This window comes from Musa acuminata, chromosome BXJ2-1 (genome assembly GCF_036884655.1).
Source record: "Musa acuminata AAA Group cultivar baxijiao chromosome BXJ2-1, Cavendish_Baxijiao_AAA, whole genome shotgun sequence".
In the NCBI taxonomy this organism is placed as follows: domain Eukaryota; kingdom Viridiplantae; phylum Streptophyta; class Magnoliopsida; order Zingiberales; family Musaceae; genus Musa; species Musa acuminata.
The window spans coordinates 14,898,529-14,922,446 of NC_088338.1; the positions used below are offsets into that span (position 1 = coordinate 14,898,529).

A 23,918-nucleotide genomic window follows, 5' to 3' on the forward strand; every position below is an offset into this window, starting at 1 on the left:
TGTTTTTTTTTTTTTATGAATCTCTTGAAAATGATTTTGATTTGACGATTTGAATTTGAATAAGACTTATCTTGATTTTTTGAAATTTATAACTTATGACTTCTTATGCAAGAATCAAGGTACTATAACATTTGATCTCCTACATTTCTTTTTGATATTTATAAAAATAAAGGAGAACTATTGAAATAAATCATGTCTGTGGTATTTAAATGGTCTTATCTTTGATGATATGATTTCTTTGTATCTATGATACAAATGCCTTGATATGATTGAATCACTGTTATAAAAGAAAAAGGAATTTGATAGCTTGCTAATTGCAAAAATATACGCTAGCTTGAATGATAAAACATGAGATTGTCTATAGTGCAAATTTATTATTATCATGATGTGTAGATTGAAATAATGATTAGAATATTGATGTAATTATAAATGATGATTTTGTATTATGTATAAAATACTCTTGATATTATTTTGATGCATACAAATGAAAAGTTATGAACATGGTAGGATATAATTTGATAAAATTGATACCATCATTATTTGAAACATTTATGATTTAAAATTATGCACGCAATTGCTTTTTATTGTGATGATATATGCATATAATGTGTATCATGAATGCTCAAAATGATGAATGCTTGGTATCATGATCAAAATATTGATAAATGCTATGATTTATTTCCAAAATGATGTATCATGTATGATATGCTCATAATGTTGACTGATTTATTCAATATCGTGTATGAATGAAATATAAGGTTTTTGAAATAGTGCATATTTTAATTTGAAAATATAATGATGCATAAATAATATTGATACTTACCTTTGTCATAATTGATGTAAAGGGTCTTCCCTTCTTTTTGACAGTGACAAAGGGGGAGATAGCTAGCTTGCACAAGTCACGAATATGCAAAAACTTGATTGCTAGCTTGCCTATCTTAAGTAGCAAAGATTATTAACTTGCTTATTTCAAGAAGCAAAAGTTATCTTCTTAAACATCACTATCTTGCCTATCTCAAGAAGCAAGACTTGCAACCTGCACATTACAATAGGAAACAAGAATCGATAACTTACACACTTCAACAAGAAAGCTATCTTGTATTTGCTTTCGAAATTTTTGCTAGCTTGTATGTTGTAAAATTTCTCACTTTTTCAAACACTTTGCTAGCTTGCACTTTATAAAGGAAGTGAAAATAGCACTTCTCAAAAGAGAAGAAAGAACTTACTATCTTGAACATCACAAAAATTTGCTACCTTGCATGATGTAAAATTTGCTAAGATCACTATCTCAAAAGAGTTGCTATCTCAAAAAAAGCAAATGTGCTATCTTGCCTATCTCAAAATACAAAACATGCTAACTTGTTACGGAAGCAAAATTGCTAGCTCAAACATTACAAAGGAAGCAAAAATTTGCTAGCTTGCAACTTGCATATCATGAAAATTGCTAGCTTGTAGTCTAAAGAGAAGCAATTAGTTGTTATCTCAAGAAAAGCAAACATGCTAAACTTACACATCTTTAATTGCTAGATTGCATGATGATAAAATTTGATACTATGTTTTTCATGCAATATATGGAACTTTTTATCTCTAAACACATAAGAGTAGGAACTTCTCCTTTTTGTTGATGACAAAGGGGGAGAAGTATGATGACATGACATGTTATACATGACAAGAGTTTCTATCAATAAGCCATATTGATAAGGGGAGTTTGTTTAAACTCCGGGAGTTAAGGTTAACACCGTCATCAAGTGGTTGTCATCATAAAAAAGAGGGAGATTGTTATATCTCGTATTTTGATGATGAAACCACTTGATATGTGTTTATGATTTAATCTGTGTTTTGAGTAACGTAGGATGCTTCGATCAGGATGAGACAATTGACGCAGGAGGAATTGACGTTGCGCCGGAGGAGATCACGTTAGGATATTGGATGGCAGAATGCTTCGGACGTCGGGCATCGGGCCAAGGAGAGCGGAATTGCGCCAAGGATATCGGGGTTGCGAAGGTCAACCGCCGATTGGGTAATAAGCCGCAAGAAAGGACGATGCACTGAAGAATCGGATGAAACGCCAACCAATGACGTGCCGGGCAATAGAATGTCAATTCGCGTTGTAATAATTGTCTAGATCGGAGTAGAGTTTTAGCTTGTGTGTGCAGGATTAACTACGATAACGACGAAGACATAAAGCAAAACAAAGTGTCGGAGTCAAGAACGAAGGATTCATTACGAGTTCGAGAGTTCGACGGAAGTCCGAAGGTTCGTCGGGAATGCTACCGGAACTAGCCGAGAATGAATAGGGAGCTTGCCGAAGGGTTTTTCGGAAGCTCGCCGAAAGGTTCGTTGGAAGTTTGCGGAGCTCGCCGAGAAAGATCGGAGCTTGCCGAAGAAGCTCGTTGGAACTCGTCAAGATCAAATCGTGAAGTCTAGGAGCTTTGCGGGAGTCCGTAGAATGGTTTCCGAGAGTTTATCGGAAAACCGTTGGAAGTTCGCCGGAAGCTCGCCAGAAGAAGTCTTGACTTATAGACTTTGTAATAGCTTAGAAAATGTCTTTAAATTCGTAATTAGTATGTTACTTAGGGTTAGGATTAGGTGTTAATCCTATAAACCAAGTAGGGGCCAATTGGGCTCTAGTTCGGACTGGTTTGGGCCAATTTTGGAGCCCAACCAGTGAGCTGAAATAATGTAGGCGGTGGCACCGCCCAGCACCCGAGAGCTGGGTGGTGGCACCGCTTGGCTGCGCGGTGGCACCGCCAGCATCGGGAACCAAAGATAATTCAAATTTTGGAACCCAAATTTGAATCCTCTTGAGGCCTATAAATACCCCTCAAATCTCAGCTGAGATTACAACCTTTTGAAAAGCAATAGTTTGAGTTAAGAGCCTTAGAATAGTCTTTGCAAGCCTTGTTTTTCATATTGCTTAAGTGTTCACCTCCTCCCATCTTGTTGAAAAGAATTGTAAGAGTGTGAACCACTTGTAAAGGTTTTAAGAGGGGTATTAGTCCTTCCCCTACAAGAAATTTGCTACTGGAAGTTGGAAGCCTCTTCGAAGAAGGCTTCGCAAGTGGATGTAGGTCATTTTGACCGAACCACTTTAAAAACTGCTGCGTTATCTGGTTTGCATCCTACTCTTGCCATTTACATACTGCAAACTTCTCTAGTTAGTTACTATGCTTCCATACGTTTCTAAGTTATCAAGCTTCTAAAATCGGTTTCCATTGATATTGCTTTTCATCGTACGAAAGATTTATCAAAACCGAAGTTTTAATCCGCTGCACTAATTCACCCCCCCCCCTCTTAGTGCCACTCCGATCCTAACATTTTTAGTTCTTAAGTGTTGAATATGATTTTTTGCTAAGCATATTGCACTAGTGTTATAACACTTTATAGGTATGTTTTTCAGGTCAATTCCATAATCCTTTAAAGTATTTTTCATCTATACAACTTGAGCACAACATGCACCTGTAACTATATACTCAGCTTGGTTGTAGATAATGCAACTGAGTTTTGTTTATTGGAAGACCAAGAAACGAAACAAGTGCGTGTCCTAATAATTGACATGTTCTGGATGTGCTTTTTCTATCTAATCTACATCTATCAAAATTTGCATCAGCATATGCAATTATTTCAAAATTCTTGGATTTTGGATACCATAATCCTATATTAGTGGTACCTTTAAGATATCTAAGAATTCTCTTAACTGCTTTAAGATGAGATATCTTAGGATTAGATTGAAACCTAGTACAAAGACCTACACTAAATATGATATCCGGTCTAGTTGCGGCGAGGTATAGTAAATTTCCTATCATACCTCTATAAGCTTTTTGATCAAAGCTTTCTCCCCTTTCATCAATGTCTAACTTAGTGGAGGTACTCATGGGAGTATTGATAGCCTTTGAGCTATCCAAATTAAACCTCTTTAGCAAATCTAAAGCATATTTTGTTTGACTAAGAAAAATAGTATTACTTAGTTGTTTGATTTGTAAGCTTGAAAAGAAAGTTAATTCCCCCATCAAACTCATTTCAAGTTCAAGACTCATACTTTTAGCAAATGATTCACATAGAGATTCATTCATGGAACCGAAAATAATATCATTAACATAAATTTAAACAATAAAAAAATTATTTTCAAAATTTTTGATAAAAAATGTAGTATCGACCTTACCTTTAGAGAAATTATATTCGATAAGAAATGAGCTAAGTCTCTCATACTAAGCCCTTGGGGCTTGTTTCAATCCATAAAGAGCTTTAGTCAATTTAAACACATGATTAGAGGGATTATTATTCTCAAATCCGGGAGGTTGTTCAACATAAACTTCTTTGAAAATAAAGCCATTAAGAAAAGTACTTTTAACATCCATTTGAAACAACTTAAAATTATTACTACTAGCATAGGCAAAGAGCATCCTTATAGCTTCTAATCGTGCCACAAGAGTGAAGGTTTCTTCATAATCGATACCTTCTTCTTGTTTGAAACTCTTAGCCACTAATCTAGCCTTGTTTCTAACCACGATACCAAATTCATCTTGCTTGTTTCTAAAGACCCATTTAGTACCAAAAACTAAATTGTCATTTAGCTTTGGAACAAGCTTCCACACCTCATTTCTCTCAAATTGATTCAACTCTTCTTGTATTGTGATAACCAATGAATCATCTTTCATGGCTTCATCAATGCATTTAGGTTCAATTTGGGAGAGAAAAGCGGTATTGGCACAAAAATTCTTAAGAGAAGAACGAGTTTGAACCCCTTTCGATGTGTCTCATATAATTAGCTTCTTAGGATGAGTATCTACATACTTCCATTCCTTCGGTAAAAAAAGTTCGGAAGAAGATGCATCCAAGTTGCTAGATGGAGAAAGAGATTCATTTAAATTCAAAGTATCAAAATTAAGATCATCATCGAAATCATTTTTTCTTAACTTTAAAAATTTCATTAAAAACAACATGAATAGATTCCTCTATAACTAAGGTTCTTTTATTAAAGATGCGAAAAGCCTTTGAAATAGAAGAATAACCAAGAAAAATTCCTTTATCGGATTTTGCATCAAACTTTTCTAAGGTATCTTTTTCATTCAAAATAAAATATTTACACTCAAAAACTTTAAAGTATGAAATGTTTGGCTTTTTGTTGTTACACAACTCATAAAGAGTTTTGGAAAGTAATGGTCTTACTAGAACCATATTCATAACGTAGCATGTAGTATTTATAGCTTTGGCCCCAAAATATTTGGGTAGACTATATTCGTTTAACACGGTTCTAGTCATTTCTTGTAAGGTTCTATTCTTTCTTTCTACTACTCCATTTTGTTGGGGATTTCTTGGAGTAGAGAAGTTGTGGTTGTATCCATTATATTCACAAATTTCTTAGAAATCATGATTTTGAAATTCACCACCGTGATCACTTCGAATTAACGAAATCATAAAACCTTTTTCATTTTGAACAAATTTACAAAACTTAGAGAAATACCTAAAGCAATCATTTTTGTATGCTAAGAAGTAAGTCCAAGTATATCTACTATAATCATCAACAATAACAAAGGCGTATTTGCTACCTCCTAGGCTTGATATAGCAATTGGTCCAAACAAGTCCATGTTGATCAATTGCAATGGTCTAGAGGTGCTTATTTGATTCTTTGGTTTGAAACTACTTTTTATTTATTTTCCTAGTTGACATGCATCACACACATTGCCAAAGCCAAGCATCATCATTCAAAATCGAAAAATACATTTCATTGCAAAGATCATTAATCTCAATAGTGTATACGTTATTTTGTTTTAGTGCAATCATATATGTGTTTTTATATGGTTTTTTAATAATGCAAGCATTAGATTCAAATTTAACGATATATCCTTTATCACATAATTGACTATTGCTCAAGAGGTTATGCTTTAAGCCATCAACCAATAACACATCTTCAATAAAAAGGTTGGATTTGTTACCTATGGTTCCTTTATCAATAATTTTACCCTTGTTGTTGTCTCTGAAGGTAACATATCCTTCGTCTAGGCTAGTGAGCTTAGAGAATTGAGATGGATCTCCGATCATATACCTTGAGCATCTACTATCAAGGTACCATCTCTTGCTCGTAGCTTGTGATAGTATATTTTTCTATAAAAAATGATGATTTTTAGGTACTCATTTGACCTTGGGTGCCTCAAAAATCGATTTACATATCTTATCATGTTGCATTGAGTCATTTGAGGTTCTTTTAGGAACCCAAATCAATCTAGGTGGACTATATTTCTTGAATGAACATTTGTACGCAACATGTCCAAGTTTGTAATAAAAGTTATATTTGGTGTGAGGTGATACATGCAAGGTAGGGCCTTTAATAAAGGTGGTTAGATTTTGATGAGAGCTACTCACAAATCATGTTGCCCTTCTGCAAAGCAAGTCATGTTGCCCTTCTGCAAAGCAAGTAAAAATACGTTCTAGTAAATTATTGGGCTATATAAGTATTCTTTCTACTTTCATAAGTAATCTTTCTACTATCCGGTGTGATTCGCGCTGGATAGCTCAGCAGATATAGTAGTTCCGGTGTGATTCTGACTCTTAAGTTTGATACCTGAATTATTCTCCTCTGTTTTCTACCTTCCGGTGTTCTTCTTACTCGTACATTTGATACCTGAATTCTTCTCCTCTGTTTTCTAGCTTTCCTTCCGTAGTTGCTTGGCCCGTTCGAACTAGCTGCCTTTTTTTCCCGGTAGTACTGTTATTGTTGAATCCCAGTTTCCCCTGGCTTATGAAGCACTACTTGGCCTACCTCTTTTCCAGTGTGAAGTAACTCGGAACTCCACCTTTAAGACTGCCCTTGCCTACCTATCCTCTGTAAACTCACACTTAATTCTTATTTGCTTCAGTCGCCTCATTCATACCTGCATTCTGACTTGAACTTATGGACATGCTATATAAGGATTGAATTGACACCCCGACCCGAACTCCTAGAGATCAGAGTCCCATAACTTCCCTAGCAGACTCGTATTCAACACAATAACCTCTCTCATCGACAACACTAGCACCAAAAGACACTCTCCTTGAAGACGAAACCGGAGATTGAATAACCTACACTCAACACCAGGGGCCAAGCTACTATAAATAGGGGTTCTGAATCCTCTCTGGTGCTAGGCTAGATTTATAGACTTGGTTGGTTGGTTGGACTTCTTCCTTTCGAGGTTCGGGGTAGAGATCATACGAATCTATTTCTATTCCTATTCTTGTGTTTGTCGTATAGAGAGATTCCTCTGTTCTTGGCGCTTGACCAAGTCGAGTTGTAGAGTTCGGGGAAGAAGATGGTACTGGGTTCGAGGAAGAAGAAAGTAAAGGTGCTGAAAGCCTCCGTATTTGTCTCTTCAGCAGCAAGCGATAAGTACCAACTTGCGTAAACTGATTGGTCCAACAAACTACTACTCTTCGCCTCTCTCGACGGTACCTGTATTTAATATAAATCATAGTCCTGTGTTCGGAAACTCCAAAGTGAGAATGGAATGTTGCTGTTATGTTCGAGTGTTCTCCTATAGCCTAGTGCGAGTAGAAAGGAAGCTACAAGTAGGGAAAGGAAACAAGGGATGAAAGGGATGCCGTATAGAACAGAACTCGGTAATTAGATAAGATGCCGTTTCCAGTCCTGTTTCTTGCTACCCAATTGATTCTCTCTTACCGGCCTATCTTATAGTAATTGACACTCTAAACAAAACTCCAGTTAGCGCGCAACAAATAATTCAACAACCAACTTCCCCTTTAGACTTGTTAAACATGGAATTTCTTCTTCTTGCGTAGAAGATCTTATTGCCCCCACCCCAACGTTAACTAATTATTTCGAGCTTGTTTGTTTATATAAGAAAGGAATATTACGAAAACTGATTCTATACCCACGTAGCGCTGAACCACTTAGATGCGATGTGCATTCAATTCTTAAAGCAACAGAATGAGCAGTGTGAGGAAATGATGTATCTGTTTGTTTGGAAAGTTTAGTTCTTGGCTTAACGTCTTTCTTTTTTTTTTTTTTTTTTTTTTTTTTTTTTTTTTTTTTTTTTTTTTTTTTTTTTTTTTTTTTTTGTGGAATGTGATCCTTATTGGCAATGATCATATTCAAGGACTTTGAGTAGCAAGTTTCCTTAAATTTCTTCAAGATTTCTTTGAGTAGCAAGTTTCCTTTTGAAGTATTTCTAATTCATGGTATTTTATGCATGGAGCTAAGTTATTTTCATGCTCAATTTTTTGTTTATCAAAATTGCCAATAAGAGAAGCATGTTCCTTTTTCAAAGAGTTATACTTTTTACTCAAGATTCTATATTCATCGAACAATTCATGAAAAACACTTAAAAGCTCATCGAAAGATAAATTTGCATCTAATGAACTTGTTACCTCATCTCCAATAGCCATTAGTGTATAGTGAGCAACTTACTCGGTATAGGTTGGCTCCTCTTCTTCGGATGCACTTGAGTCATCCCATATTACCTTAAGAGCCTTCTTCTTCTTTGGTTGCTTCCTCTTTGCTTGGGGACATTCACTTTTGAAGTATACCGGCTTCTGGCATTCATAAAATATCATTTGTTCTTTCGTAGGTTCAAATTTATTTTTAGTATTATTTTTAAATTTATTTATTTTTATGAATCTTTTAAACTTATTTATTAAGAGTGCCAAGTCATCATCATAATCATCATCACTTGAATTTTCTTTCAAGTAGTCTTCTTGTGTTCTCAGTGTCATATCCTTCCTATTCTTTGGAATGGTGTCCTCAAGCTCTTCATGAGCTTTACAGGTCATCTCATAGGTCATTAGTGACCCAATTAGTTCTTCAAGAGAAAATTTATTTAGATCTTTGGCCTCTTGAATGACCGTTACTTTGGGGTCCCAACTCTTCGGAAGCGATCTTAAAATTTTATTAATAAATTTAAAATCTGAGAAACTTTTACCAAGTCTTTTTAGACCATTGACGACATCCGTAAATCAGGTGTACGTGTCTCCAATAGTCTCACTCGGTTTCATTCGAAACAACTTATAAGTTTGCACTAAAAGATTAATTTTTTACTCCTTCACTCTACTAATGCCTTCATGAGTCACTTCGAGTGTGTGTCAAATATCAAAAGTTGATTCACAAATAGACATACGATTAAACTCATTTTTATCTAAGGCATAAAACAAAGCATTCATAGCCTTGGTGTTTAAGGCGAAAGTCTTCTTCTCCAACTCATTCCAATCATTTATCGGAAGAGAAGACTTTTGAAACCTATTTTCTACAATATTCCATAATTCAAAATTCATTGAAATTAAGAAGATCCTCATTCTAGTCTTCCAATATGTGTAATCCGTTCCATTGAACATGAGCAGACATATAATTGGATGACCCTCTTGGATACCAAAAAGTGTCATTTCTCTTGGGTTTTAAACTAAATGAGAGTGAACCTTGCTCTGATACCAATTGTTAGGATCAAGAGTGGCACTAAGAGGGGGGGGGGGTGAATTAGTGCAGCGGAAAACTTTTTCGATTTCAAACATCTTTGTTTCGATTAAAATCGATTCCAACGAAAATGGTAATGATTAAATCCGTTTCGAAGAGAAATTGAATTTGAAAGCTTTCGTAAAAGTGTAAGAGAAGATTAAAGAGATTTGTGTTGAATCTCGGATTTTGATGATGAAGTCAATTGTCATTTGTTGTCTAATCTATGTGTTGAGATAAGTGTGCAGGATTAACTACGATGAAAGTTAGACATGCAGCAGGAGTTGCGCCGGAGTCAAGACAATGATCACGTTGGGAGTTCGAGAGTTCGACGGAAGTTCGGACAGTCGTCGGAGGTTCTACAGGAACAAATCCGAGAAGTCCATAAGCTTGCCAAAAGAAGCTCGTCGAAACTCACCAAGTGGATCGTCGCAAGTCCAGGAGTTTGCCGGAAGTCCGCAGGAGCATCACCGAGGGTTCATCGGATGATCGACGGAAGTTCGCCGGAAACTCGCCGGAAGAAGCGATTGACGCACCGGAGCAAGCTGCAGAAATTGTCTTAGGATTTATCATAGTTAGCACAACGATTAAGTTGGAAATGGGAGGTGATCCCATTAGCTTAATCTTGGGGCAATTGGGCCCCTGAAAAACCCAAATTGGGCCGAATGGATCTACCCATTTGGACCCTGATTGCTGTAGGAAGTGCAACCGCCCAAGCCAGGAGGTAGCACCGCCTGGGCTAAGTCTCCAAGGGAGACTGGGCAGTGCAACCGCCCCAGCCAGGAGGTAGCACCGCCTGGGCTCAGTCTCCGAGCGAGACTAGCGGTGCAACCTCTCCTGACAGGAGGTAGCACCGCTTGAGCTTAGTCTTCGAGCTCTGGCAGGCGGTGCAACCACCCCAATCAGGAGGTGCAATCGTCTGAGCTCGGTCTTCGAGCTCTGGCAAAGAGGTGCAACCGCCCCTGACAGAGGTGGCACCGCCCAGAGGCTCAGTCTTCGAGCTCTGCCAGGCGGTGCAACCGCCCAAGTCAGGAGGTGCAACTGCTTGCTCCCGGAATTCCGGGAATTGACAGTTTTGAGCTCCAAATTTGAACTGGGTTGGGGCCTATAAATACCCCACCCATTCAGCACTGAGAAAACAACTAACACTCAAAATCTTGATCTTTTTTTGTGATTCTTAGAGCTCAAAATTTTTGTAAAGGCCAAAAATTCTCCTCCCTCTGTTCTTCAAAATTTTGAGTTGTAAAGAGAGGAGAGAAAATTTCTATAAGGGTTGTCTCCTAAGCCCGTCAAAAGGAGTGAAACTGTAAAAGGGTGGTTGGCCTTCGCCTATTGAAGGAAGGCCTCTAGTTGACGTCGGTGACCTCGTCGGTGGAGGAAGCCAAAAGTGGAGTAGGTCAAGATTGACCGAACCACTCTAAATCTCGGTTTGCATTTACTTTGAGCATTTTATATTTACTGCAAACCTCCTAAATAGCTACTGCCTTCTGCGCTTTTATGAACGAGTTTCTAAGTTCAGAACTTTCTGAATCTGCGTTTAGACGTAAATCGGCTTTTTCGTACGATCATTACATTTCAGTTTACGTTTACGTTTTGATTTCAATCATAACTGCAAACTGCCTTCTGCGCATTTATAAAACGTATCTTAAAGTTCAGTATCCTCAAAATTGGCATTTAGATGTAAACCGGTTTTATCGTATGAACGTCGCATTTCAGTTTGCGCTTGCATTCTGATTTTTATCATAAACTGCAAACTGCCTTCGTAGATTTACTTTAACATCATCTCGCTTAATCTTAAGTTAAAGTAATCTTAGAAGCGGCTTTTACATCGAAATCATTTTTATCAAACGAACGCAGCTTTCGATTTTAATAGTGAAAGATTTCCGCTGCACTAATTCACCCCCCCCCCCCCCCCTCTTAGTGCTCTTGATCCTAACAATTGGTATCAGAGCGGGGTTAACTCTCAAACGGATTAAAACCCAAGAGAGATGGCTTACGCCGAAAACCAAGAGGGCCATTCTATTACATGTCCACCCATGTTCAATGGGGCGGACTACACGTATTGGAAGACCCGAATGAGGATCTTTCTTATTTCTATGGAATTTGAACTTTGGAATCTTGTCGAAAACGGTTTTTCGAAATCTTCTCTTCCAATGATCGATTGGAATGATTTGAAGAAGAAGGCTTTCGCTCTTAATGCAAAGGCTATGAATGCCTTATTTTGTGCACTTGATAAAAACGAGTTTAATCGTGTTTCGATTTGTGAAACCGCATTTGATATTTGGCACACACTCAAAGTGACTCATGAAGGCACAAGTAGAGTGAAAGAGTCAAAAATCAATCTCTTGCTACACTCTTTTGAACTTTTCCGGATGAAACCGAGTGAGACTATTGGCGACATGTTTACCCGTTTCACGAATGTTGTCAACGGTCTAAAAGGACTCGGAAAAAGTTTTTCAGATTTTGAGCTTGTAAATAAGATTCTAAGATCCCTTCCTAAAAGTTGGGATCCTAAAGTCACTGCTATTCAAGAGGCGAAAGATCTAAACAACTTCCCTCTTGAAGAACTAATTGGGTCATTAGTGACCTACGAGATGACTTGCAAAGCTCATGAAGAGCAAGAAGACATCCTTCCAAAGAACAGGAAGGATATGGCACTTAGAACTTCAGAAGACCACTTGAGAGAAAACTCAAGTGATGAGGACTGTGACGATGACTTAGCACTTCTAACAAGAAAATTTAAAAAATTCATTAAAAGAAACAAGTTTAAAAATGACACAAAAAACAAACTTGAACCCAAAAAGGACCAAGTCATTTGTTATGAGTACAAAAAGCCGAGACACTACAAGAGTGATTGTCCCCAAATCAAAAAAAGAACACTAAAGAAGAAGGCGCTCAAAGCAACATGGGATGATTCAAGCGCATCCGAAGAAGAGGAGTCCAACACTGAGCAAGTTGCTCATTACGCCCTAATGGCCATCGGAGAAGAGGTAACAGATTTAATTGATGTAGATTTACCTTATCATGAATTATTAAATGCTTTCCATGAATTATTCGATGAATGTAAGACAATTAGTAGTAAATACAAATTGCTAAAAACGGAGCATGATAGTCTTATTTGTAATTCCGATAAGTTAAAAGCTGAATATCATGATAGTTTAAGCTCATGCATAAAATGCTATGATCTAGAAACTCTCCAAAAGGAAAACTTGCTACTTAATGACACCTTGAAGAAATTCGAGGTTGGTAGTAAGTCATTAAACATGATCCTTGCAAACAAGGGTCACGTTCCCAAAAGAAGTGGAATTGGATTTGTGAGAAGTCCTCACCAAAATCCAACCACCTTCATAAAAGGCCCCATCTTACATGTTCGACACCAAAGCAAATGCAACTTTTGTTGCAAATTTGGACACAAGACGCATCATTGTCCATTCAAGAAAATTAGTCCAAACAAATTGATTTGGGTTCCTAAAGGAACCATGATAAATTCTATGCAACATGATAGACAATATAGATCTATTTGTGAGGCACCCAAAAGCAAATGGGTACCTAAAAATCATCCCTTCCTGTAAAAACATTAAAAACATAAAAATTTTAGGCTGGAGCAAGAAATAATATTCTGCTCCTTGATTCTCGATATTCATGACCCAAGATCCAAAAAAGAACTCGCAATGCTCTCTAGCCTAAATAACAGATGGAGATTATAAATTTAAAATCATAAATGCGATTTAGATACAACCTTATTTGACTTAGAAACGTATGATTCCCAAATTCACATATCCTCTGGATTTTCGAACCCATCAATTTCATTCGTTCATAACCTTCGAATCCAACTCTATATCATGAAGTGACTAAGTCTGTCATGAACCTGCAAGGCTTACCAACTTGAACAAACTATCACAAACATGTATACGACATTGAGAGTATGCACGTTAAAAGATCTATCTTGATCATGCAAAAGTCCTTGCCTTCAAATGAAAACTCTTACGTAATTACGTAAGTAAAGTTGATTGCTTTGAATGAAAATTCTTCTCAAGATAAAAAACTCTCAGATCAGATCACACTGATCAGAACAAGTGCTCACCGCTTGCAGGCGGTGGCACCGCCCCAGCTGGAGGTAGCACCTCCAGCTGTCACGTGTTGCAAGCGGTTGCACCGCCCCAGCCAGAGGTGCAACCGCCCGCAACTCTGCCCTTTTTAACCCAAGCTAGGGCCGGCGGTGAAACCGACCCCAACTCACTCCCTTCCCTCCTCTACTCTTCCAAGCCTCCTCCATCCCCATTTCTCCCCTCTTAGCATCCCAAATACCCCTCATTTCGAAGCAAAACATCAACAATCCTTCCCTCTCTTGAAGATCTCACTAAGGTACTCTCTAAGAAGCCCTATTTTTTTGTTTGATTCATTTACTCTTGCTCATCACTATTCTTCTAAACAGCAGTAGTTATGGGATCTAGAAGATCCTCAAGGGACAAAGGAAAGAGGAGATTAGTAGAAGATTTTGATCTCACCCTTTTCGATTCAAAATACCATGCTGAAAAATTTTCCTCTTTCGAACTTAGGAGTGTCAATAAGGGAAAATACGTAGATTTAAATGAACTAAGAGACTTAGAGACAATCCAATGGTTTGCAAACTTAGATCTACTTCCAATTTTGCAAATTAACGAACCCATCTATCCAAGACTTGTTAGATTGTTTTACAACAACATACAAATAGATGAAGAAGAAAGAATGTCCACCTATCTTTTAGGACAACACTTCTCAATTACGGATAGATTCATTTGCGACATGATAGGCATTCCCATGAAAAGTAGAGGACTTTACTTTAGAGGATCATGGGATGATAAAACTATTGGAACAACATATGTTGAAGCCTTATGAACAATTTTTGCCAATCCCAACTTAGCATTTGTTCCTAAAAGTTGTGAACATCTACTGCCTCTAAACACTAAGGTACTTCATCATATCCTAACTAGCATCATTCTCTCTAAACAATACCATCATGATGAAGTAAGCCAATTAGAATTAGGAACTATGTATTTGATCATGAAAGGACATGACATCTGTCTTGGTTATCTTATCCAACAAAACATGTTAGAACTATCTAAGAAAGACATGATGCTCCCATATAGTGGTATAATCACTAGAATAATGAAAGCCTACGATATTCTAATACCACCGGAAGAAGAAGTAATAAAAGTAGATAGATTTAGCATAATAAATAAAAATCTACTTCACCGATTAAGATGTTTTTATAGAAACGGTAACTGGGTTAGAATGCCAAGAAGAACTGATCCCCCTCAACCTGAACCAGAACCGGAAACACCAGTCTTTAGGAGTACCCAATCTCCTCCGATCTGTCCCTTTGAGGAAACACATACATTTGAGCAAACTCATACATCATCTGTCGAGGATATTGGGATTCGGATGGACCGATTCGAACAAAGACAAGAACGGCTTGAACAACGACAAGATCAAATCCTATCTGAGCTACAGCAAATTCATCGTCAATTTGACTCCTTGTTTAGGCACTTTAATTTTTCACCTCATGAATGAGCTTGTATGAACACAATCATCTGTTGTTATTGTAAACTGCTTATGTTACTCATCATAATGTGCTTTGCCTTGATCCTTGATATGGTTACCTGATATATTTTGAGCATATGTAAAGTTGTAAACATCTATCGTGGTAAATATATGCCTTGTGCCTTGTGGTAAATATAAACTAAATGGTTATCTCGGATTTTATATTGAAACTAAAAGCTTTGAAAACCTTGCGCTTTGATTTCCATGATAAATATAGTTTGAAAAAGTGATATACCAATGCAGTTGATAAGTCATTGTCATTGACACTAAACATCAACTAGCCGATATTTTTACAAAACCTCTAAGTGAAGAACAATTTGATTTCATAAGAAGAGAATTAGGAATGTTGATGTGTCCGAATACATAAACTAGTCTTCCGGACTTTATTGAATGATCATATCACTTGACTGCTATTACATGCCTAAATAACATGTTGGAAATTATGTGTTGAATACAAAAATGTTTTGTCTTTTGATTGTATTTGAAAATCTATAGCATAGTTTTATCCGAATGCATGAAAGAGTTAATTTCATTTTCGGATTCGCTTAACAATTGGAATGCTAAAAATCAGATTTTCTCGTACACTCTTATGAAAAATATTTTTCTGAAATGGATTTGATAAAATGATTCCATCTTGAAATATGGATAATAGTATTTCTATTTACAAAAAGTTGTTTCACATATCTTGACTCAAAGCAAACTCAAAAATAGTATGAATCAAAGCAATCAACATATCATGTTTTCCTTTATGTGCTTGAACAATTAATTTCCTATCAGTTACTATTGAAAATAACATGAATCAAGTAAAGGCATGAAACAATCATTGCACGTATACTTAAAATTTACTTGTATTGTTCTCCTGATATCACAACTGTCATGCTTTTTGTTGATGACAAAGGGGGAGAAATATATGAATTGATGCTATAAACACTGATGCTATAATTATGCCATGCTTACATCACCAAGAGATATATGAATAGATGCTATGATTTGCATTATGACTTGTATCGTGTCAAGATATCAAACAAAAAACTTGCATCGTAATTTTACGAGTTGATATCTTACCGTGTGATGAAATGCAATACTTGCTAAAATATTTAAAATGTGTACTTGAAATGTGTACATCATGTAATGATATCAAAATCTTACTTCATAGTTTTACATGCTGATATCATACAATATGATGAATTGTTACTATTACCATCATTCAAACTTGTAATGTAAAATTTGAAAATGAATGTTAAGCCTTGACATCATCTTCAGAGAGATACATCATGATAGGAATCATGATGGGAATATTGATAAGTTCAAATGATTTTAACTTATCAATATGTCTCTTGAATTCTTAAGGTTTTGAATTCAAGAATGACTTATCTCAAGTATGGCATATAGACAGGGGGAGTTAAGGTTAACTCCATTATCAATTGATTGTCATCATCAAAAAGGGGGAGATTGTTGAATCTCGGATTTTGATGATGAAGTCAATTGTCATTTGTTGTTTAATCTATGTGTTGAGATAAGTGTGCAGGATTAACTACGATGAAAGTTAGACATGCAGTAGGAGTTGCGCCGGAGTCAAGACAATGATCACGTTGGGAGTTCGAGAGTTCGACGGAAGTTCGGACAGTCATTGGAGGTTCTACGGGAACAAATCCGAGAAGTCCATAAGCTTGCCAAAAGAAGCTCGTCGGAACTCGCCAAGTGGATCGTCACAAATCCAGGAGTTTGCCGGAAGTCCGCAGGAGCATCACCGAGGGTTCATCGGATGATCGACGGAAGTTTGCCGGAAACTCGCCGGAAGAAGCGATTGACGCACCGGAGCAAGTTGCAGAAATTGTCTTAGGATTTATCGTAGTTAGCACAATGATTAAGTTGGAAATGGGAGGTGATCCCATTAGCTTAATCTTGGGGCAATTGGGCCCCTGAAAAACCCAAATTGGGCCGAATGGATCTACCCATTCGGACCCTGATTGCTGTAGGAGGTGCAACAACCCAAGCCAGGAGGTAGCACCGCCTGGGCTAAGTCTCCCAGGGAGACTGGGCGGTGCAACCGCCCCAGCCAGGAGGTAGCACCGCCTGGGCTCAGTCTCCGAGCGAGACTGGGCGGTGCAACCTCTCCTGATAGGAGGTAGCACCGCTTGAGCTCAGTTTTCGAGCTCTGGCAGGAGGTGCAACCGCCTGAGCTCGGTCTTCGAGCTCTGGCAGAGAGGTGCAACCGCCCCTGACAGAGGTGGCACCGCCCAGAGGCTCAGTCTTCGAGCTCTACCAAGCGATGCAACCGCCCCAGTCAGGAGGTGAAACCGCCTGCTCCCGGAATTCCGGGAATTGATAATTTTGAGCTCCAAATTTGAATTGGGTTGGGGCCTATAAATACCCCACCTATTCAGCACTGAGAAAACAACTAACACTCGAAATCTTGATCTTTTTCTATGATTCTTAGAGCTCAAAATTGTTGTAAAGGCCAAAAGTTCTCCTCCCTCTGTTCTTCAAAGTTTTGAGTTGTAAAGAGAGAAGAAAAATTTTCTGTAAGGGTTGTCTCCTAAGCCCGTCAAAAGGAGTGAAACTGTAAAAGGGTGGTTGGCCTTCGCCTATTGAAGAAATGCCTCTAGTTGACGTCGGTGACCTCGTCGGTGGAGGAAGCCAAAAGTGGAGTAGGTCAAGATTAACCGAACCACTCTAAATCTCGGTTTGCATTTACTTTGAGCATTTTATCTTTACTGCAAACCTCCTAAATAGCTACTGCCTACTGCACTTTTACGAACGAGTTTCTAAGTTCAGAACTTTCCGAATCTGCGTTTAGATGTAAATCGACCTTTTCGTACGATCATTACATTTCAGTTTATGTTTATGTTTTGATTTCAATCATAACTGCAAACTGCCTTCTGCGCATTTATAAAACGTATCTCAAAGTTCAGTATCCTCAAAATTGGCATTTAGACGTAAACCGGTTTTATCGTACGAACGTCGCATTTCAGTTTGCGCTTGCATTCTAATTTTTATCATAAACTGCAAACTGCCTTCGTAGATTTACTTTAACGTCATCTCGCTTAATCTTAAGTTAAAGTAATCTTAAAATCGGCTTTTACATCGAAATCGTTTTTATCAAACGAACGCAGCTTTCGATTTTAATAGTGAAAGGTTTCCGCTGCACTAATTCACCCCCCCCCCCCCCTCTTAGTGCTCTTGATCTTAACAATTTGCAGTAATGTAAATTGTACAAATGAAAAACAAACCAGGATTTAGAGTGGTTCGGTCAATGTGACCTACATCCACTTTTAGATTCCTCCTCCGATGAGGTCATCGGCATCCACTAAAGGTTTTCCTTCAATAGGTGAAGACCAACCACCTCTTTACAGTGCTTTATCCTTTTTACGGGTTTAGGAGAGAACTCTTACAAGTCTTACTCCTCTCTTGAATGATCTCAACACTTAGAAAGGGAGGAGGAGAACTCTAGCACTTTTACAACTCTTTAATACTTTAAAGACTCAAGATTATGCCAGTACTTTCATGTCTTTTCATACAGAAAATGGTGGGATTTTTATAAGCCCTAATGGCTTCAAAAATGAAGCCAAAAAGTTTCTTATCTTGGATTTTCTGGGTACTAGCGGTACCACCGCTTAACACCGGACATTGGGCGGTACTATCGCTTAGTATAGGCGGTACCACCGCTTGATAGAGCTTTGAGACCGAGCTCTGGCAGTACCACCGCCTGACAGGGGCGGTACCACCATTGGCAGCATTAACTACCAACGGTACCATCACCCAGTCTGGGTGGTACTACCTCCCAAACCACCTGGGAGACTAGGTCTTCTAGGCGGTGCCACTGTCAGCCCTGGCGGTGCCACCGCTGGTCAGAGTCCAGCAACCTGGTTGGGCCTTGTATTCGGCCAAAACCATCCTAGCTCTGAGCCTAGTTAGTCCCCTAATAGAGTTGATGGGATTACCTCCCAAATCAACTCTAGTTATCGTTCTAACTATGATTAAGGTAAGCATGGTCCGGTACATCGATTTTTCACTCGACGATCCTCCGGCGAACTTCTCGGCAAGTCTTCCGGTGAGCTTCTAGCGAACTCCTGACCAACTCTCGGCTAGTCTTCCAACGTGCTTCTGGTGATCTCCTGACGAGCTTTCGGCGAGTCTTCTAGCATGCTTCCGGTGATCTCATGATGAACTCTCAACGAGCTTCTAGTATATCGTTCGAGTTTTCGACTTCGGCCCATCATTTGCTTTACGCCTTACTGCAATCGTAGTTAATATTGTATACTTATCTCAACTCATGGATTATATCAAATAATTTAGATATTGATTTTATCATCAAAATCCGAGATTCAACAGTTATTTGAGATCTATAAATACCTCAATTATTCCTTCTTGGATAAGCAAGAAAAAGAGTAGAAAGAAGAAAAATTTACTTGAAAAAAAAAGTATAAATTCTCTTAAAGTATAGAGTCACTTCTTTCTATTGTTTAGAAGTTCTTCTAAAGGTAAAAGAGATGTCTAAGTATAAAAAAGACATGTGTAAATGATCTCTCTTAAACTTGTGAAAAGGAGAAAGAGTTATAAAAAGGTAGTTGATCTTCGTCCATTGAAAGAAGATTGATAATGAAGGTCGGTGGCCTTGAATAAAGAAGAATCAAAAGTGGACATAGGTTGGGACAACCGAACCATTACAAATTGATTTACATTTTTATTCTACTTTTCATTGCTATTACTTTCTGAGTTAATTAGCTAGTTCACTTACTCTAAGTTAATTATTTAGTTCACTTACTCTAAGTCAAACATACTTTCGTTATCAATTTTTATCAAATGAAATTTTTAAAATCGAGTTTTTCTTGAAATCACTAATTCACCCACCCCTTTTAATTTTGTTTACGATCCTAACAAGTATGAAGGGATAAAATGAGCTAATGTTGGGTGTCATTGTTCTAAAACTAGAAAATGGTGTGATTGCAAATATTATTGATTCTAGAAATCTTAAGACAAAGTAGTTTAAGTGACAAATAAAGCTTTTGATCATCCTTGATGGATGCCCCAAAATTTTTGGGGCTTCTACAACTAGAGATGGTCATATATATCGCAAAAAATTACTCTTATACCAAATATTTTTTATCTATTAACCAATCAAATTATCAAAATGTGACCAGAAGAAGACACCTCTAAAATGAATTTACAAGCAAATTCTGAGAGTAATAAGATGGACAGCAAAGCCATAGGTTTTTCTATCTATGTCATCTTTAATTATTGGTATAATCCTAAACCAACTTAACAAATACCGTAGCTAAGATCAGTCCGATCAATTAGGATCTAAAGGTTCGGATTATTCCAAGTTGCTTGCATTTTATATAAATAAATAGGTACTAAATTAGAACTTTTAACTTTTGACAATTTTTTCGCTCAACTACTGTTTGTGCATCTGCCAATATGCTCTGTTTCAGGCAATCCCAAGAACGAAAGGCGCTCACATCGGCTTCCATACCATGTGAGAGAGGCACGCAAACGCATAGGCGAACCGTTCGGTGCCGGCCACATACTTATGTTGACATAATCTGGACCCCTCGTGTCCGCATTCTGCTCCTCTCTCTCTCTCCCCGACGCCTCGTATCTGTTGATGCGTTTCATTTCGTACCTGTTGAACCACAACCGCCTCGCACACTACCTTTCCCTGTGACTAACCAACCAAGAAGATTCCAACAGAAAGGATTTAAAGGGGCGGAAGAGACGTCGTTGTCGATTAAGATCGAGATCGAGATAGGGAGACGCACGATGGCCGATGAAGTCCCAAGAAGAGCGATGTGGGCCGGGCTTCGCTCGCAGCTCGTCAAGCTCACGTCCCAATTCTTCACGAGCGTCGACGACTATCTCCGATTCCGCGCCGTCTGCAAGTCGTGGCGCTCCGCCGTCCCCCACCGGCCCGATCACCTCCCCACTCAGCTCCCTTTCCTCCTCGTCGTCTCCACCTCCGAACCAAGAATCGGACCCGCCTTCCGCCTCACCGCCGCCTCCGCCGGTAATGTTCGCCCGCTACCTAACACAGCCAAAATGTCCTGCATTGGCACCTCCTTCGGCTGGCTTATCCTCATCTGCATGAAAGACCGTTTGATCAACCTATTCAACCCCGTTACCGCCGAGGACATTCGGCTTCCCTACCTTGCTGGTCTTTCGTTAACTGATGAGGTGTCGGCTGCTGGTTGGCCCTTGATTGTCATAGAGAAGGCTGTATTATCCTCCGATCCCACGCTCGACCGGGACTTCGTGGCGGTCCTCTTCACACGCGCAGTGAACATTAGATGGTTTACGTGGCGCCATGGTGACGAATCATGGACGGCAGACGCGAATCCTTCGGTGCAACTTACGTCACGGATGCGCGACGTCGTTCCCTACGGCAACCGGACACTGTGCGCGATATACGGAAACAATGACTACTGGGCGGTCCTCCAGGTTGACCCAGGCCCGCCGGGGAGGGCGACGATCGCCGCATGGTACCCCATGCCGTCCTGCGTGCCGCGCACTTATCATCCCACCTACTTGGTTGTATCGGCTGGAGAACTGCTGCTGGCTGCGTGCCATTACAACAACAACGGGACTGCAAATTGGAAGATCACCCTCAGATTCCGTGTCTTCAGGCTGGAGCCAGGCGGCATAAGCAGGCCGGCGGTGGCCGTCGAGGTGGAGGATATCCACGACCGTATATTGTTCTTGAGCCCAAGCTCGTCCGTGTCCGTCAGCGCTGAGGACTTCTTAGGGTTCCACGGGAATGCCATCTACTTCGTCGCCAAAGATCAGCGTGAGGAGATTCAAAATAGGCGGGTGTGGTTTGTCTCGGTCCTGAGCTTAGAAAGTGGTGAGACCACCAGGGTTGTTGATTCGAACATGCCTGATCAGAAGAGGCTAAGGTGGCGGACGCGGTTGTTGGACGTCCCCCGATGGGTGCCGCCCAATCTGCGCAGCTACAACCGGTGATGGTAACCCGACGCCTGCTCTTTTTCACTGGTGAAGTGTTCGTCTCTCATTTCCCTTGTACAGTCAAATCTGAGCAACGAAATAAGCAATGAAGCCATTGAAGTTTCTTCTTTTGCACTATACTTCTCTCTCAAAAACTGACCCGCTAAGGCGTCGTGTCATCATTAGAGCCACAGAACATCACTAACCAAGTTACACCATTAGCTTTTCTGGAGGGTCATGGGTCCAACACCGAGGGTAGAACGCCAATTAATAGTAGGAGAAATAAAATAGGGAGATCTTTGATAAACCTTGAGTCAGAATGTGCTATATAAGAGTGAAAGAATATGCTCCACGAGAGAGCAAAATCTTAGACGATGAGAAGTTGAGGTTTAGTTAGAGTTTAAAAGCTTGTTTTCTCCCTCCGTCTGTTATTGCACAAGGAAAACGAGGAAATCATTCTTTATAATATCTGGAGAATAACGATGATTCTATAGAAAAAAATCTTTTATACTTACCCGGCATCGGTGATTCTATAGAAGCAGAGGATTAATCTATTTTGGTACCATAAGTTGCACTAGTTGGCATCGAAAGTCGAGTTACAAGGACGTCTACTCGGGTCCGATAAGTATAATCTTATTGAGGCATCAATAGTACTTCTCAATCTTCTATCGACTTATCGAGTGTCGACCTAAGTTGTATTGAGGTCACCTAAACTATGATGCCCCGAGTCATTATTAATTTAAAAAATTATTATCCATATTATTATCACCAAAAAAACTTTCCTACATAATTATTATCAAAGATGATACTTTTTTAACCGATAGAATATAAAAATATAACTATTTTTACTACAAAAGTTATAGTTATATTTTATAAAAGACGAGTAAGCATGTAAACTGGATCTATTCACAAGTTTTATTATCTCGTGATAGGAATTATTTAGTGTGGAAACTAATTCAAAATTGAGTCATATTTGGGCTCAAGTTGAATCGACTAGGGATGTTGACCAAAATCAACTTCTCACCGGCCCCCACCTGCGTTCCTCACCGCCACCATCCCCCGCACCTGCTGCCTCGCGCACCGTCACACGCGGGTCACGTTGCACATTATCGCTCACGATGCTCCTCGCAGTCGTCATCGCCACCTGCCCGTGAGCCTGTAGTCGCTCCTCGCGTTGCTCACGCTGCTCACTTGAGTCGCCCGTCACAGCTGCCTACGTGTTACTCGCTATAGCCGCCCACGTGCAGCCACACCTCTCCGCTCGCGAGCCCTCCACTTTCCCCTCGCTCTTATAAATGGAACTTTGGGGAACAATAGCGCGGCAAGCAAACGGGAAGGGGAGAAGAGAGAAGAAGACGTGAGGAAGACGTCGAGAGAGATCCGCTTCAGCCCAAATCCAACCAAGTACAGCCTCCTTCTCGTCTCCGACGTTCGGTTGTCAATCTCCGTCGTTGGCCAGCCCTGTGCTCGTGGCAACGATTGCAAAGAAGAGGAAGGATAATTTTGTAATTCTAATATTATTATTACTTCCTGTTTTTGTTGTATTTGGGCAAATTTTTTGGATTTTCTCTAGGAGGATCATCATCGTGTTGTGACTTCTTATTTATGTACAATTCAAGTTTTTAATGAGATTTTTTTTTTCTTACTGTGGGTGTTGTGGGAAACAACTTTGAGAGTCGTGGCCTAGGGACCGACGTGGCTCGGTTCGGGTCCGGACGTCGAGGATCTCTCCGGGGCATGTCTCGAGCCCGCGGGGTCGGTCCGGTGTGGTGTTCCGATTGGGACGGGGTCGTCGTCTCCTCCGGGCAGGGGCTCGTCGTCCGCGCGGCCGGCGGGGACCCTCGGCTTCGCACCTGCACAAAGGTTGGGTCGGGCGGGACGGGATCGTCGTCTCCTCCGGGCAAGGGCTCGTCGTCCGCGCAGCCGGCGGGGACCCACGGCTTCGCACCTGCACAA

The 23,918-nt window shown here is 39.5% G+C and overlaps 1 protein-coding gene across 1 annotated transcript; it reads left to right on the plus strand.

Annotated features, from left to right (window-relative positions):
• Nucleotides 1-20,783: 20,783 nt before the first annotated feature.
• LOC135598221 (uncharacterized) lies at nt 20,784-21,980 on the plus strand. Its single transcript, XM_065091760.1, has one exon. The coding sequence runs from the start codon at nt 20,784-20,786 to the stop codon at nt 21,978-21,980; it is 1,197 nt and encodes a 398-aa protein (XP_064947832.1).
• Nucleotides 21,981-23,918: the final 1,938 nt, after the last annotated feature.

What these genes read in the sequence shown, in the direction of transcription:
- LOC135598221 (XM_065091760.1), top strand. Translation starts at nt 20,784, where the DNA reads ATGGCCGATGAAGTCCCAAGAAGAGCGATGTGGGCCGGGCTTCGCTCG.